Raw genomic sequence first — 18,694 nt, forward strand, 5'->3', positions numbered from 1 at the left:
AAGTCATCGTGTCTCAAGTCAAGTCAAGTCCCGAGTCTTTAACTTCCAAGTCCGAGTCAAGTCTCAAGTATTTTATTTTTTGTCAAGTCAAGTCACAAGTCACAAAAATAGCGACTCGAGTCGACTCGAGTCCAAGTCACCAAGTCACAAGTCCCCATGTCTGCTATCTAGCAGTCCCTCCGTGTTGCAGTCTTTCATAAACGACGTGTTCAGAGACATGCTCAACCAGTTCGTCATTGTGTACATCGATGACATACTGATTTATTCAGATTCCCGAGAACAACACATCCAACACGTCAGAACTGTACTACAGCGACTCATACAACACCAACTTTACAAGGCAGAGAAATGTGAGTTCCATTCCACGTCCATTTCATTTCTGGGGTATGTCATTAGTCCCGAAGGGGTAGCTATGGATGAACGAAAGGTACATGCAGTATTAAACTGGCTGCAACCCCAATCAGTAAAAGACCTCCAGCGTTTCCTGGGCTTCGCAAACTTCTACAGACACTTTATCCGAAATTTCAGTTCCATCGCAGCCCCTTTAACTTCCCTGGTACAGAAAACCAATCACAAGTTGACGTGGTGTCCCGATGCAAAAAGAGCATTCAAAGACCTTAAATTCATGTTCACGTCAGCTCCCATCTTGCATCATCCCGATCCTGATCGTCCATTTATTGTGGAAGTGGATGCATCCAACTCAGGCATTGGCGCTATACTATCACAAAGGCAAGGCGAACCCACTAAACTTTTCCCCTGTGCATATTTTTCTAGAAAACTGAATGCAGCTGAACGCAATTATGATGTGGGTAATCGTGAGCTTTTAGCGATGAAGGCAGCGCTAGAAGAATGGCGGCATTGGCTAGAGGGTGCCAAACACACAGTCACCATCTTTACTGACCATCGCAACCTTGAATATCTGCAATCAGCAAAGCGTCTCAACACCAGACAGGCCAGGTGGGCCCTGTTCTTTACTCGCTTTCGGTTCATAATCACTTACCGTCCAGGGTCAAAGAACTCGAAAGCTGATGCCCTGTCTTGTCAATACGACTCTGTTCCACAACCCACCAAACCTGAGCCCATCATCCCACCCACCCTTATTGTTGCACCCGTGCATTGGAATGTAGTTCAGGAAATTAACCAAGCCAACGCTCAGAAACCACCACCCAGTGGGTGCCCCGTTGATCGCACGTTTGTCCCACCCAAATTCAGACGACACCTCATCCAATGGGTACACACCTCTCCCAGCTCAGGACATCCAGGTATTAACACTACACTACAAAAACTGAGAAACAAATTTTGGTGGCAATCTATGCATGAGGATGTTTCCACGTTTGTCAATGCTTGTATCACATACACAGCTAATAAATCTCTCCACCAAGCTCCGGCAGGTCTTCTTCAGCCCCTGGAAATACCCAAAAGGCCCTGGTCTCATATTGCTGTGGATTTCGTCACTGATTTACCCCTCTCCAAAGGTAATACCATAATCCTTACAGTCGTTGACCGCTTTTCTAAAGCCTGCAGATTTGTCCCCATGCCCAAACTCCCGTCAGCCCTAGAAACAGCCAAACAACTGGTACGTCACGTTTTCAGATATTACGGACTCCCTGAGGATATTGTGTCGGACTGTGGACCCCAATTCTCATCTAGGTTATGGAAAGCCTTCTTTAAAACACTCAACGTCAACATAAGCCTTACATCCGGATATCATCCACAGTCTAATGGACAGGCAGAACGTGCTAACCAGGAACTCACCAAATTCCTCAGATTATACTGTCATCAAAATCAGAATGAGTGGTGTCGTTTCTTACCTTGGGCCGAGTACGCACAGAATTCCATCACTAAAACTGCTACAGGTCTCTCTCCATTCCAATGTATACTCGGTTTCCAACCACCTATGCTCCCGTGGGATGATGAGCCATCAGAAGTCCCCGCTGTGGATGAGTGGTTTAACAAGAGTCAAGAAACCTGGAAACAAGCCTACGTTCATCTTTCACGTGCAGTCAGAAGATCCAAGGAACAGACAGATCAGTGCAGACGACCACAACCTTCATACAAACCAGGTCAATTCGCATGGCTCTCCACCAAAGACATCCGGCTTCGACTACCATGCAAGAAACTAAGTCCCAGGTATGTAGGTCCATTCAAAATCATAAAACAAATTAATCCTGTGTCTTTTGTCTCCAACTGCCTGCTAATTATCGTATCTCCCCCACTTTTCATGTTTCCCTGCTCAAACCCGCCGAGAATCCGGGGACGGCTGTAGAGTCCAGCTCAACAAGACCCCCCCACTCATCATGGATGGTGAGGAAGCCTTCCTGGTACACAAGCTCTTAGACTCCAGACGGCGGGGATCCAACATCCAGTACCTGGTAGACTGGGAGGGGTACGGCCCGGAGGAGAGATCGTGGGAGGACGCTAAGGACATCCTGGATCCCAATCTCATAACTGTCTTCCACAGGTCTCATCCGGATAAGCCGGCCCCTCGCCCCCGTGGCTGTCCGAGGAAAAACCCGTCCCTTTTGGACTGCCTTTTGGATTATTGATGTTTAGCTGCCAGCCTCGACCTTGGACTGTTTACTCATTTACGAATGCTCTCTGCCTGCCCCGATACTGGACTGTGTTTACGTTTACGATTGCTTTCCGCCTGCCCCGATTCTGGACTGTGTTAACGATTACGATTACTATCTGCCTGCCCCAAGTCGTATCTGTGTTTACATTTTTGTCTTACCTATACATTGCATGACCTTTGTCTATACTGCTGTGTGATACGAATAAAGATTTGCAAATGGATCCAACCTTGTCTGACTCGTCACAAGAACGTTACATGACGCACAGTTCGGACATGAACAGTTGGATACAAACTGGCAGTGAACTGACAGTGTGAACAAGTGGTGTTTTTTAATATGCATTAAGACAAACCATGTGCAAATTCATTAATCAACACGACTGCAATTATTTTCTCTATAAAACAGAAATTTCTAAAGACAATCTCATTCTCGCAGTTTGAAATCGCCTTTGTTTCCTATATCACAAATTGATTTTTTTAACTGAAATTATTGCAGCACAGCTGCTTCAGCCCTATTTTTGTGATACTCACCCATGCATTGTGAATGCTTTAACCTGTCAACATCGGCGCTAAACAACATTAGTGCTGCAAATGTGCAGTTTACGATTGCAATGTGTGAAACCAGACTCAGAAGTTATGTGTTTGAAACTGCTGAATGTCCATATATATATGCTGCACATCTGTGTCAAATTAAGTCAACCAACTTCTGGCACCCTGAAATTTCAACCCGGGATCCACAGTTCCTGTACATTTTTAGGTTTTGTGTCAGAAAAATGTCACCCCACAAATAGGATTGAGATCAGGGCCTGGCCACTCCATAACCTCAATCCTTTTTTTCTTGCAACATAATCTCTTTAAGTATTCTGATGTTTTTAAACTGATCCATGGGGCTGTTTACACTTGGTATTAAGATGTGTTTTCATTGATTGGATCACAAGTGGACAAGAGAGACACATTACCTTTACGCTCGAACTGATTTTGCCAAGTGGTTGATGTCCTCAGGGCAACATATTGTGTTGACCCAAGGACAAGATTTTTCTAAATAAAACCTAAAATCCCACCCCAAACCCCAACCCTAACCATAACCAAACCCTAAAATCAGAGGGACATGATAAGTGAAAAACAATGGTCTAGAAACGGCTAATCCTTGTTGTAAGCTTAAACTTAAAACAAACTGTAAACTTATTTCTGAAATCTGATTGGTTGTTTGAAATGTTGTCCCAGGGTCAACATCATGTTGTCCTGAGGACATCAACCACTTGGCCAAATCAGGAGAGCCTTCGTGCACACCTGGTATTTAAATCCGTCACTTTTGTCCACTTTCGACCGCTTCTGTCCTGAATACTGTGAGGGGGTGGTCTGTGAGACGGTGGGCAAGTCTCTCTGCTGTCATTCAAACGCGAGCGGGAGTAATTATGAGTTTATATGGACGCAAACTATTATTATGTCGGAGTCCACTGCTTGTTCAGCAAGTAAACATGCTGCACAGTGTTTTGTACGTTTATATGCTAGAGCTTTCTCTGAATTTTCAGCGCAATTGATGAAATAGGATCGCACAACTTTCACACGCATCCAAAATGAAACTACGGAGATCACCCGCAGTAGTTTTATAAATGAAAGGCTAAAAATAGCGCTGTTCACCATGTTCACGCCAGAAGTAAAAAAAAGACATAAAACTTGTGTTTAGTACCTCAGATTAGATAAATAGGTGGAGAGAAGACAGTCGCGTGTGGTTGTTCAAACACATTCAACCACATGTGTGTTTAAACTACAAAAGCAATCCGATCGAAAGGGGTTTCGACCACCTCTGAATGTGGTTGAAAGTGGTTGAAAGTGGACGCGTTCAAAACGTTTTGAATACCGTTTACACCTGACATTAACATCATCCACTTGTGATCCGATCGACGAAAACGCATGTTAATGCCAAGTGTAAACCGCCTCCATGTTCCCTTGTATACGATAACTAGGCCCAACACGGTAGTATGAAAAACATCCCAATACTGTGATTTTTGCACCACTAACTGTCTTTAAAGTGTACTGTGCCTTGAATTCAGTACCTGAGATGAGGTTCTGTTGATAACCACTTGACCCGAAAAAAACTATTTTACTCTTGTCTGGTCACAAAATGTTACACCATTTTTCTTTGGACCAGTTGATGTGATTTTGTGCATGGCATAAATAAAATCAATAATTTTGACCCATTCAATGCATTGTTGGCTATTGCTACAAATATATCCATGCGACTTATGACTTATGAGTTATGGTTTTGTGGTCCAGGGTCACGTATGTCATTCTGGTCAAAAGTTTGAGTTGTGTTTCCTTTTTACTCTGAACTGAAAGTCATCTTGACAAGTAGTAACAAATGTCCAGCAGGGAGCAGCACCATCTCATTTAAAGACAACTTGATCTAATGGAAAGTCTTGTAGTCACAAAGAATTTGATGAACTTATTCGTGTCTATGGCACAAAATTCAGCTTGTTCATGCCTTGAGCACGAATGTCTTATTCGTGTCACTTGCACAAATTTCTATAAATAGTTTTTCGTGTCCGTGGCACGACTTTCTTTTTCGTGTCAATTTTTATAATCATTGTCGCTTGGGTTGGGGTTAGATTTGGGATTTGGGTAGGATATATTTTTATGTATTGTTTTCTAAATGTTTTTCTTCCACTTTTAAAACTACTCTCGCCTAGAGTTGGGTTAGGATCTCTAAATATGTAACAGAAAGTGATTGCAACCCCAAACAACAATGGTAAAAAAATAGAAAAAAACAATGAGAAAGAATACATAAAATGACATGAAAGTCAGCTGAAGACTCCATTAGCCGTCTCTCTCTCTCTGTGCCCCGACAGGAAGCTCTCTCTGTGCCCCGTGAGGATTACTTCGAGTGTTTATGGATATAGTGGATGTCCTACAGCCCTGCTGTGTTTCCCACTTTGAGTGTTTTTGCCATACATATCTTACATATTTTACATGAAGACATTGAGTGTTTTGCTATACATACCCACTGACAACCTTGAGTGTATCCATCATATCTGTTTTGATTAAAACCCTCTGCACTGGGATTCCTGAGTTGTGTGGTTCCTAACAGAATTTCATGCCATGGACACAAATAAATTATTCAAATTTTTCGTGACTATAACATGACTTTCCGTGAGATCAGTCTGTTTAAAGATGTTTGATTTATTTTATACACACATAATGAAGAAAAAGTCGTGAAATGAGCAAAAGCCGTGACTAATTTGCAGTTTTCTTTTCAAATGACACATGAAGCTGATTTGATTTCCTCTAGAAGAGTATTTTATTTCTTCATTACAGAAATATCATGTTCCTGTGCTCAACTGCTAGATCATTGGGTTAGCAGCGAGAAAGTCAAGGGTTTGATTCCCAGTGAACACAAATACTGATAAATGTATAGCTTAAATGCCCTGTAAGTCAGTTTGCATACAAGTATCTTTCAAATGCATCCATGCATACATGATCTACAAATATTTATAAAGCATATATATTTTTACTCCAACAAAAAATACAATTGAATATGTTTAGGCACAGAATATACATGTGTAATGTAAAAGCTAATGAGATAATATAATAGTCTAAAGGGGGTCGCACACCAGCCATGCAGCTCAGCGTTGAGTCGCGTCTAGAACATCTCGGAGGTATCGTAAACCGGAAGTGAATGATGTTATTTAATGTTAAACTATGTGAATGGCGCTCTGTGGCGCGACAGGGATTTGAGCAACTTCCTGAGTCGTAGCTGGGCGGCACAGACAGGCGCCACCTGTCGGCGCCGGTGTGCGTATACTCATAGAAAGCAATGTGTTTGAGTTTTTTAGAATGGCGCTGCTTGGTGCTGAGCTGCGTGGCCGGTGTGCGACTCTCTTAAGAGTCCTATAATGTGATAAAAGTGTCCAGTGGCGGCCGGTGACTTCTCTTCCGAAGGGCGCAATTTCAGTGTTCCATGCATCATGTAAACTTATGTGCATCATGATGAGTCTTGTCAAAATACGTGCCTGCTGCACACACGTCGAACGGGTTTATGATAAAAGAGACGGTCAGGTTCACAATATACTCGCAAGACACTTACGCAAACGTGTCTCTTTTATCATAAACCCTTTAGAAGCGTCTACAGCAGGCACATATTTTTGCATGATGTGTGGTGCACATAGGTTCACATGACGCACCAAACGCATATTTTGACATGATGAGCAACACGTTTTGACAAACTTTCCAGTCGTGTGCCCTTGAAAAAGAAGTCACTGGACGCCACTTTATGAGTCTTTATATTTTACAATTATTATGAGGTATACATTTAACTAGTTATTCTGCTATTTTATTTATAACTTGAGGTTGTGTTTTTCTACCCTACTGACTGCACACAGTTTGTGTGGTGAGGGGTTCAAGACGAGACCCACAACTGGTGTGAGATCCAATTCATCTTCAGAGACTCCAGGTGGAGGAGTGAAGTGAAAACACTGAAGAAGAGAAGTGAAGAACAGAAAGAGCTCCATCCTGGCCAAACCCTCTCCTAAACACATCCTGCGACCTGAGAGAAAAGAAAGGAATGCATTTGTAATAATTGTTGAACAACAACTCAAATAGATTTTGATGTGAATAGTAAAGTTTATTACCTGCAGAGAAGGGCATGAAGGCGTCACGTTTGATCAGCTGACCGTTCTCATTGAGGAAGTGTTCAGGGTTAAAGGTGTCAGGCGTCTCCCACTCGCTCTCATCTCTCAAAACAGACGTCAGCAGTGGCAGAACACACGTCCCCTAGATTTCAGAAGAAACACAGACAACATTAGTGTGATAAAGACTGGGGGTTTTGGAGCCTTCATTTTGGCTGGAAACAACAAAAACGAGCACATTTCCTTAAAATAAACTAGTGAAATATAAGCTGGACAACAGACTGTAAAGTGTGAATATTATACAATACGAGCAAGACGGACCTTCTTGATGAGATATCCATTGAAGTTCACATCACAGCTAGTTTTATGTGGCACATTTAAGGGCACTAAATTCGCCAGTCTCTGGATTTCATGGATCACAGCATCTGTGTAAGGTAAATTCTTCCTGTCCTCTGTAACCGGTTCACGTCCATCAAGCACCCTGTCAATTTCCTCATGAACACGATCTATAACCCAAAAGATCACACAGAAAACATTTCATATCTTTTCTTACTTTCGTAAAAATAAAGAGAACAGTTTGACCTGCTATGACCTTGTATGTGAGGATATTTGGCCATGAGCAGTAAACCCCAGCGTAGCGTTGTGCCGGTGGTGTCAGTACCGGCAGCAAACAGGTTGGACACAGTCATGAGCAGGTTCAGATCATTAAATTGTGAATCATTTTCTCCAGATTTCTGTTAAAATCACAAAAAAACAAGCTTTATTATTATTTAGGGTGAGAATTAGTTTTAAACATACGTATATTAAAGGTGTAGCGGAGGATTTTCTTGAATTTTAGAAAAGAACCGCCTTCTCCACTTTTTAAAAAATGCAATTGCGCAACACTCCTGATGGACAACTAGGAGGACCAATAGTCTTGATGATCCACCCAGAAAAAGAAAATCCTCCGCAATACCTTTAACCCACACATTTGATATATAAATTCATGATATTCTACCTCTAAGCTTTGTTTTTGGATGAAGAAGGCATCAACTAATCCTCTGCAGTCGAGAGGGTTAAAGGTCTCCCGTAAGCGATCCACAAGGACCTGTATATCAGCATGGTATTTATCCAAACATTCCATTAGCAGTCTCCAGGTCTTCAGCCACGGCCCAAGCACTGGAAACATGTTGTAAATCTGCAGGTGGAGCCACACGATAAAGTACAACATACAGTCAGACTATCTCTTACCATTTGTAGGTTAGACTGATAGGGAAAACTGTACTGTGTCGTGTTTTCATATACTATGAATATGTGATCATATACTATAAGTGATGCAACAATATACTTAGTTCACGGTTCAATAAAATTTTCGGTTTCTTGTCCACGGTTTTCGGTTCGGTTTCGATTCTGGTGCCTTGGCCTGTTAAAGTGTTTTTTAATTATTCTATGCTAAGGTAACAGGAAAAGTGAGATGTTAAGAAGCAAAAATCCTGGTTTTAATTGCAGTTCTCTTTATTTTATTTAAATGCAAAAATCATCTTACACATTTCTAGTGTATTGATACAATAAGATATAATTAAATAAAGATATATAAATGATATCCTATTCAAACTGGGGAACATGTGAATTCATTACATTACATACATTGGCCATACCTGTACTTAGTAAATTAAACTTTACATTGTAAATGAAGGCTATCTTACTGCACTACTGTTAAATTCAACATCATGCTGCCAAAAATGTATTCATCAATCAAGATTACTGGTGGGATTTATTTTAGCATCATGCGCATTCTCTTCTTGAGTTGAACTTTTTCAACTTGTGCGGAAGATGTGTTTGAGGCAAATAACGCGCGTTTGCGTCAATAACAAGCCCATTTTGCGCCATTCGCATTGTCCCACGCAAATTTGCATCTTTACATTGATGTTGTATGTAATCTACACGCACAAATAATTAATCCACACCTCAGATTTAAAAGACCGTGATGCTGGTTCTTTTGTTGTCGTACTTCTGTTGGGTGTGTGGGTGCGCAAATGAAATCTGACACCAGCATTGCAAGCAGAGTTAAAGCAGCTAGCGCACAGTGACTGGATATCAACTTGGTGTGGAGTTGAAGCGTGCAGATAACGCGCGCGCGCACATTAACAAAAGTGCAGGGAATATAAAACTGACAGATTTGGATGAATAAACCGAAAAACCGCAATGCGTTATATTGAGAATTGTGGCATATATATATATATATATATATATATATATATATATATATATATATATATATATATATATATGAAGTCCCGGTTCGGTTCGTACCTCGGTTCAGGCGCCACGGTTCGATTCACTTTTGGTACAATGGAGGGAAAAGCAAAACAGAAATGAAGAAGGCTTTTTTTAGTACTTAAGATAATCTTAAAAACATAGGTATCCTTATCAGTGTTATTTTGAGATGTCATGAATATGAACTGAAATGCATTTAACATACTATCTCGTATTTCAAAAATGTATACCACTTTAAGTAATCTTGTACTCATCTTTCATACAAATATGGGTTCAAATGTATTACAAGTGTTACCTAAATACATTTTAAAATTACATTTTGGCATTATTTCATATTAATGTACTAAAGAACAAAATAATAGGCTTGTAGGATGAATTAATAGGTGTCTACGACTTCACAAGGCGCTGCAAGAAACGACAAGTGGATGACGCCAGAGCGATTTGAAGTCAGCCTCCTCCGCAAGATTTCTTGCGGTACTCTGACGCTGATTGCACTGCGTAAAGTCGAGCACACTTTAAAAAAGCAGCTGAACTCGACAGAACTGCGCCTCGTCCATTAATTGTGTAATAGTAGGACAATTTATCTCCTACTTCTCAGCGTGAGAAATACAAGGTGTGGCGGCGTGTGAACTGACTGAAATGCGTGTTTGTCAAGGTGAATGCGTGAGACTTGAGAGCCCTGATTAGATGTATTTCCACTCACATACCTAACAACTGCTGAACAACGCCGACGCACAGTCCTCGTCTTTTCCACCACTCTCTCTTGTACTATTGTAACTGACTGGAAAACTGAAGTTTTGCCAAACTTGCGATCTTAAAGAGGCTGGCGGAGCGTCTAACTCTTGTGGAACACCACTTGCCATCCTCGCTATCGTTGCTCACTGAACTGACGTCGACCTGACAAAAAAATGCAGAGTGCCAGAGAATGTAGACGGGCTCTGATAGAGCGCATACATAGGCGGAGCTCGGCTGCATCGGCACCAATCAGAGCTTCAGAGCTAAAGCGGGGCTACAGATTAGCTGTCCGTAAAGAACCTGCGTATCTAACAGTAGTTCCGCATTTCATTAATTATTTTGCACGCAAGTTTTTTTTTTATTTTCATACCGTGTTTTCTCCGTTTAAATTCATGCACCGAACCGTGACCCCCATACCGATTCGGTTAGAAACGAACACATGTACCATTCCACCCCTAATACATATATATATATATATATATATATTAGGGCTGTCAATAGATTAAAAAAATTAATCTAGATTAATCGCATGATTTCATGAGTTAACTGCGATTAATCGCAAATTAATCGCACATTTTTATCCATTCTAAATTTACCCTAATTTAACACTTTTCAGGTTTTTAATATTCTAATCATATATACATATATAGATGCTTTATGCAAATGTATGTTAACAACAGCCTGTTTACATTTTAACAGAATCACCAGCCATTGTTTTGTATATGAATTTTCCTTTCAGAAGATTTTTCTTTCTCCATTTTTGTTTGCTGCTGCATCATTTGTGACATGTGCTGGCAAATTGAGTCGGAATTAGCAAATTTAAAAAAAAATAGTTGTTCATATTTTGACATTCTCTATTAAAACATAGAACAATGCATGATTTGTTGAAATATAACAAAATATGACAGAACTACACGTGTTTGAAGTTGAAAGAGTCAAATTACCACAAACATTTCCACATCCATACATTATATTACCACATCAATACCTTAAAATCACTGGTAAAACTAATAGATTTAGCACACACAAAGCAAAAACATCATCAATGTATGTTCAACTTTTTTTCCTTTTGTTTGATTGACATTGAGACAGACTGCTTAAAATCTAAGTGATCTAATATAATGTTACACATCAGATAGTTTTACCCAACAGTTAACCAAACATTTACTTAAAACATAACAGATTATAGAGCCTACCTGCGTGAATTCTTATCAAAACAGATATTTGTAAAACTGTTATTTTGTGTAGATGTCTATATATCCGGGTCGCGCACTCGCGCGTCTGTGTGCACGCGCTTCAGATATCAGTCAGTCAGCGTGAGGGGATCGCTTTTGAGTCTTGTCGCTCTTAATAACTCTTTAACATTAATCAGGTACCGAACTTTATCTCTCTTAAGGACTCTTTTAACATCAAGCAAGTCCTGCAGTCTATTTTCTAAGTCATGCATAAAAGCGAAACCAAAATGAATTGAGACGCATTTTTGTATTAGATTAAGCATTAGGAGGACGGTAACGTTACACCTCTCAGACGTATAAATAAAGATCATATCAGATGTCCAACGAGCATTTAGAGCATTGGATTTGGTAGACGATTTGCTTAATGTTCTTATTTCTATGAAAACCTTTTACTCATTTAGAGAGAGTCACATTTGTCTGCGTCTCTGTTCATTCAACTATGGGCTGGACCAAGGGTCAAACAGAAATTGCGCGTTGCGTTAATCTCCGTTAATAAAATTAGTGGCGTTAAAATGAATTTGCGTTAACGCGTTATTAACGCGTTAATTTTGACAGCTCTAATATATATATATATATATATATATATATATATATATATATATATATATATATATATATATATATATATATATATATATATATATGTGTATATATATATATATATATATATATATATATATATATATATATATGTGTATATATATATATATATATATATATATATATATATATATATATATATATATATATATATATATATATATATATATATATATATATACATTATGATGCTGGGAAACCGTTATAATAAACTTTCTGAGTTGCTTACATGTTAGAATTGATCTGGCATAGTGCCGTGATTTCACCAAGTAAGATGTGATCCTGGATCAACATTTTTTGTTGGTCCTGGATCGATGTTTTAATCAAAGATACCCCAACTTACCCTTAACTCAAACCCTTACCATTTTTAAACCCTTAAATTAGTGTGAAATAATAGTTTGAGGGGTATTTTTAAATGCCCCTAACCCAATCCTAAACCTAAATCTAACATACACCCTAATTCTAATCCTGCAATCTTATTGGTTAATGAAAATGCTGATCCAGGACCAACAACGGTGTTGATCCAGGATCACATCCTACTTGATGGAATCACGTTCACCCACGTTAGAACCACTGTAAAAGGGTCCATTATTCAGGAGATCCTAAAAAGTTACACACTACACCTTTTATGAAAATAAATGAAACACAATGTATAACTGAAAATTTTTAAAGATGGGATCATATAAATACCACAAACATCTTAATTAAGGCTAAAAGTGTTGCCTAGAGGAAAACTTGGGAACCTTAAAATAGGAACCTGTATGGCAGCAGAGCCGGTCAAGAGGATGAACTGGTTTGCCCTGTCAACCATTTCGTTAAACTTTGGATCCTCATATTCAAACCGATTTCCATAAACAATTGCTGAGATGATGTTAGAAACGGCATAATTTACTGGCTGGGTTGTATCAAAAGGATTTCCTGCAAGAGATACAGAAACGAAGATCAGATTTTGTTAAACATTAGCAATCAAATTCATATTTATGAACTGTACACTGTAGTTGTTATACCTTCGAAGGTCTCAAACACTTCTCGCAGATATCGCGTCTCCTGAATAATTTTCTCTTCGCTCAGTTTCTTTCCCATCCCAAAGTCTCGAAGAGTTGAGACAGCAAATCTTCTCATGGTTTTCCACCTATCACCATTTGTAAGGCCAATTCCTGCAGGAAAACGTCATCTCTTAAGTTGTGTTTATGACATTTTCATACTTATTGTTGATCTGTAATCTTTCTCTGTGAGACCTTACAACCAAGTTATACAAATTATAGTCAATCCTTGTTTAGAGCTTTGTTTTTCTTTTCCAAATTGTTTCCAAAAGCTAGTCTATAATTTAATCCTTCTTTCTTGCATTGGCTGCATTCTAAAGCTTAGGCAGCTGACTTGTTGCCTCGCTGCCTCATGAGGTAATGACTTTGAAGGCATGAAGGCAGCTCTGGGAAATACATTCGGACCATTGGCCATTTTATTATTTTTTCGAACTCGGGCTCGACCAATCACATTCCCCCCACACACACACATGCATAGAATTGTGGGACAAAACAATGAGGGTTTTCGTTTCTCAATCGGAAAGCTGCAGCCTCCGGGAGTTGAATATGCAGGCTGCATACGTTATCAAGCCTGGTTTATTTAAAGGAAAACACCACCAGTTTTATATATTTTACCACGTTCTCACCTCAACTTAGAAGAATAAATACATACCTATCTTTATTCAAAGAAGCACTGTACAAAGATTGAAATATGTATCTCAGGAAACAAGAAGTAAATAAATTGGATTCGGACATGCCTTGATGCCTTTATACATTAAAATGCTGCCTCTGAAGGCAACCTTTATATAACATTGAAATATTTTTCTCAAATTACAAAGTACAGACCAACAACAACAACAAAAAACAATATATATATATATATAAATAATAGTCAATAGTAAAACGGTTAAAGTGATGTGTTACCGTGTCCTTTATTGATGTCGTGGAATATAGGTGTTATGTCTCTTTCCCCGAATTCGTCAGCCTGGTTCACCAGTGCTTGTTTAACCGTCTTGTATCCGGCCAAAACCACAATCTTTTTGGGTCCAAGATGAATTTTGAACACTGACCCATATTTCTTTGATAACTAAACAAGAGCAAGGAAAACAGTAAAATGTTAACAAACCTGTCCGACATTATAACATTACAAATTAAAAGCACTGATAACATATTTATTTTCTATAAACAATGCAGGCTACGTGTTTCATGCAGAGTGCATTCAATAGTAGTGTTTAGAGATCCTCAAATAATATATTCATGAAAACAATCACAACATGCTCAATTTTTATTTAAAAGCATGCAAACAAGCAAAAAATAAGTACAGATCGGCTCGTGTGTCAGCTTGCAGCTCCGTTTTAGCGCTACACAGTGGTGCCATTATGGAGCTAAATTATTGCCATAAATACTATGAGAAAAGTTTGGTACTCTTCCGCCACCTCGACGGCCGATGTTGGGGAGCATCGGCTGTCAGCCTCTCACTAAGATTTATTCTCTGAAAACCTGTGTTAGACGTGGTAGACTACACTCTGAGGTTATTTTGGGGATTTCCGCCTGGATTTGGCCTACCCAATTTCAAAAGCTTCTCATACCCACAAGCAGAGGTGCACATACAAAAGTTTGGTATCATTTTACAGGAAACCCTTTGAAATTACATAAAACAGTGTTAAAAGCGCTCAACATGGTTGTATGTGTTGTCAGTTCTCTAATAAACACAAAAAGAAATAGGCGCTTTTTGATGTTTTTTTCTAAAGTCTGTATTTAAAAGTGTATAACTCTGGCCCTGAGTGGTAACGAAACCTGCTGACAGTTTTGTTTGATTCCAGCAATTGCCAGCTTACAGATGGAAAAGGATTTTTTTCTCTATCATAATAAATGCAAAAGTTATTTTACTCCAACTGATGGGAGGAATAATACCCTTTTTGTATTTAATTTCAGCCTAAACATATTTGAAGTGCTCCCATACTCCCATACAGTGGAATAAATGCAATATCTTTATATCATTTTGCAGAAAACCTTTTGAAGTTACATAAAAAGCTGGTTGTGACAAATATTGTTATTTATGTTGTTTTTTATATTATAAAACACCAAATTTTCCTTTTTTATGTTGTAAATACTGTCTTTTATGGTGTATAACTCTGGTTCTGTGTGCTCTAGCAGACTGCAGACAGTTCTGGTTGTTACCAGCAGCAGACAGTAAACACCCAAAAAAAAGAATTATCTCTTTAGCATGTCGCATTCAAAAGATATTCTTATGTTACTGAAGGGTGCGAAAATACATTTTTCATATAAATATACATTTTTTGTTTTGCACATACAATAAATAGCAAGGGATTATTCATCCACACAACTAAAGAAAATGCTGTGAATGGACTCATTTTTAAGAGTAGGACCTAAGAGAAAAGATGTTGTATCATTTGTGGCTATCTGTGCTATCTGAGGCAGTTCACACTCAAGTTTCCCATACCATTTTTTACCTCATTATTCATTCGACGATTGTTGGATATGTGATGACAATAGAACAAAAATAACGCTGTAGCCTTATTCCTGAGAGTGAGAGCTTTCATTTGATACAAGAGTTGCTCATGTTTGTCATACTTGAAAAATATGAAATATGTGAATATTAAATCATATAAAAAATTGTGTGTATGTGGGGGGAGTGATAGTGTAAATTAAGTGTAAATAACTTTCTTACAGTAAAACATATCTCAAAGTGATGCATATCTGCAGAAAGTAGAGAGTCTTTCAAACAGTATCTCATATGTGGTACTGGATCCATGACAAAGGAATATTTTATATTAAGTCAAAATAAAATAATTCTGGACCCGGTACAGGGTCCACAGAGTCAAACAAGCTAGGCACCTACATTGTGTCCCCTACGCGGGGTTCCTATGTGTGACGAGAAAGAGATGCAGCGGTCAAGGAGTAATGGCGTCAAGACCTTAAAACAGACTCCATGTTCATCACCTCATAGCACAGTTGTCATATTTATAATATCTATATCTAGAGCTCCGTCTCTCATATACAGGTATTTATCCTGCCTGTAGGTTTGTGCATATATTTCTACCTGTTAATTTTACATATTACCTATTTTTTAATGTACTGAGGCTAGTTCGCTTCCCAGTTTGCCTAGTTCACTACCGTGGGTTAAGGAACTCGTAGTGACCGGCCTTTTGTAGTAAGCCCAGGTTCCGCCCCTTATGTGGACGGCGGAAGGTTTATGGATTGCAAAAAATGCATTCACTTGAGTCTTGCAAGTTTAAACAAGCGTGTTGTCTAAAATTGCACAAATTATTTTCCTTAGCATTTTATTCCATTTTATCTAATGTTTTTATAGCTGTCAATACTTGTCAATACTTGAAAAAACATTTCACTTATACCCATGTGGTGAGACACAACATAAGACAAGAATTGAATTAAATGCTAAGGAAAAAAATTTGTGCAATTTTAGACATTTAACTTTAAAGGCACATGGGAGTATGAAATATTTACATTGTAGTGCAGACAGAAAAAGCAGCAGTAGTACAAAATACAGGTTATGCGGGTGTTGCTTAACCTATAAACTACGAACTATGCTTTGTATCACGCTTGTTTAAACTTGCAAGACTCAAGTGAATGCATTTTTTTGCAATTTTTGGTCGGTTTACACAATTTTGAGACCCCCATGCATTTCATTGCGACTGTAATGGGAAACATCTAGAAAATTACATTGAAGAAAAGTCTACTCACATTCCAGAGGCTCACATGAAGTTGATTAAGGTCCAGAAGGTGCAGGTTTCCCACAAGTGGCAGTGGTTTGGGTCCTGGAGGTTCTTGGTCATCTTCTGGAGACCTGAAGCAGAAATAAATAACCAAAAGCAGCAGAAGAGCAGCGAGTAAAGCTCCTGTGCTGGAGACATTCAGGAGAAGTGTTTCCACTAAAGCCATAGTTAAAGAGATTAACACACAGCTCTAGTGAGTCTTCAGACTGAACAGACCAGTATTCAGGTCAGAAAATGATTTGGTCTAAAACATGGAGAAGGAGGAGCCAGCAAAGATTTGCATCACAAACACAACAGCAGTAGTGTGTCAGTCAGTCCAGAGTTACCTAAAAAAAAAACAAAAAAAAAAAACTATGGTTTAGAGTTTTATTTAAAGATAGAGCAGTCCCTCCAGAAAAACGCGAATACGGCCCACGGAACGCATACGGCCCACAAAGGTGTCCAATTTGGCCCGCATGATGATTTATACAGTTGTATTAAATATGAAATACATATTTTAAAAACCCTTTCAGGCGGGCGTCTAGTTCGTTTTTAATATGAGAGACTTGGGGAAAGCAGCAAAACGCGGAACATAGACTAACCACGGTGCCAAAAAATCTTGCTGTTTTATTGTTACTGCTCCGCTAAAAATCCACTGATTCCAGTAATCCACGTCGTGTTTTCCCGCCTGCTCCGCAGCATCTCTGACTGTGTTCACTCTCTGCCTGAAGAGCAAAGACGAATGTTTCCGAAGTTCGTTGCATTAACAGGTAGATTCATTACATTAAATCAGTTGTTAAACAACAGAATCACTAATTTGGAAATTTGTTTATGTATTTCTTCCGGTAATGATTTGCTGTCTGTGTTCTAAAAGTGCTAACAACTTAGCAAACAAACAATAACAAATTAGCCTCATACTTGTCTAATCGATTTAATCTTCCCGATCAGATCTAAGTTAATATAAACACAAAATTTGCTGTTGTTGGCACACTTTGTAGACAAGAACACCAATGCCTTGACAAAATAAAGACAGAAAATGGAAAGGGAGGCTGCTAAAGACAGTTCAACATTGCAAACATGGATTCAAAGCTCCATCAAGCCAGCAGGTAAATCATATTGAATATTTAGCAGATTGTCACACTTGAATTCTTGTTATTATATTTCCCATTATAATCACATGCTAGTAATATAACACATCATATTTATAATACTTTATTAAAACCATAATAATAGTACTATCCCCCTTAGTGGCCTTTTTGGTTTGGGCCACTGCCCCATCTAGCATTTTAATTAATTTAAAAATTATCCGGCCCTCACATCATGGAGTTATTTACCATCCGGCCCTCAGCCTAAAATGAGTTTGACACCCCTGGTTTAGAGTTTTATTTAAAGATAGAGCAGTCCCTCCAGAAAAACGTGATTATGCGATCACATGATTTAACGCATAATCAGCGATCAAACTGATTTTGCCAAGTGGTTGATGTCCTCAGGGCAACATATTGTGTCGCTCCAAGGACAAATTTTTTCTAAATAAAACCTAAACCCACCCCAAACCCCAACCCTAACCATAACCAAACCCTAAAATCAGAGGGACATGATAAGTGAAAAACAATGGTCTAGAAACAGCTAATCCTGGTTGTAAGCTTAAAGTTAAAACAAACTGTAAACTTATTTCTGAAATCTGATTGGTTGATTGAAATGTTGTCCCAGGGTCAACATAATGTTGCTCTGAGGACATCAACCACTTGGCAAAATCAGGAGAGCCCATAATCAGCCAAAGTCCGCATATTTATGTGGGGGACACATTTTTTGAAATACGCCGCACTTTGGCAGCATAAATTGCAGATTTCCGTGCGATCTTAGAAGAAAGTTGAAAAATTTGCATTTACCTCACACAAGCGCAGCCATGCAGATT

The 18,694-nt window shown here is 38.9% G+C and overlaps 1 protein-coding gene across 1 annotated transcript; it reads right to left on the bottom strand.

Moving 5' to 3' along the window:
• Nucleotides 1–5,843: 5,843 nt before the first annotated feature.
• On the bottom strand, nt 5,844–18,310 carry LOC129436630 (cytochrome P450 2K1-like). Its single transcript, XM_073865130.1, has 9 exons — nt 16,769–18,310; nt 13,967–14,129; nt 13,028–13,177; nt 12,778–12,938; nt 8,192–8,371; nt 7,787–7,928; nt 7,516–7,700; nt 7,198–7,339; nt 5,844–7,112 (listed from the first exon to the last, which is right to left on the bottom strand). Exons 1-9 carry the CDS (start codon nt 16,964–16,966, stop codon nt 6,904–6,906), a joined length of 1,530 nt encoding a protein of 509 aa, XP_073721231.1. The 5' UTR covers nt 16,967–18,310; the 3' UTR covers nt 5,844–6,903.
• Nucleotides 18,311–18,694: the final 384 nt, after the last annotated feature.

The sequence above is a fragment of the Misgurnus anguillicaudatus genome, unplaced genomic scaffold (genome assembly GCF_027580225.2).
Source record: "Misgurnus anguillicaudatus unplaced genomic scaffold, ASM2758022v2 HiC_scaffold_29, whole genome shotgun sequence".
NCBI classification, from domain to species: Eukaryota; Metazoa; Chordata; class Actinopteri; order Cypriniformes; family Cobitidae; genus Misgurnus; species Misgurnus anguillicaudatus.

Coding starts and splice junctions, on each gene's coding strand:
- LOC129436630 (XM_073865130.1), bottom strand. CDS start 16,966: ATGGCTTTAGTGGAAACACTTCTCCTGAATGTCTCCAGCACAGGAGCT. Junction 13,178..13,966: donor CGACATCAATAAAGGACACG/GTAACACATCAC, acceptor GTTTTCCTGCAG/GAATTGGCCTTACAAATGGT. Junction 7,340..7,515: donor ATGGATATCTCATCAAGAAG/GTCCGTCTTGCT, acceptor TCTGAAATCTAG/GGGACGTGTGTTCTGCCACT.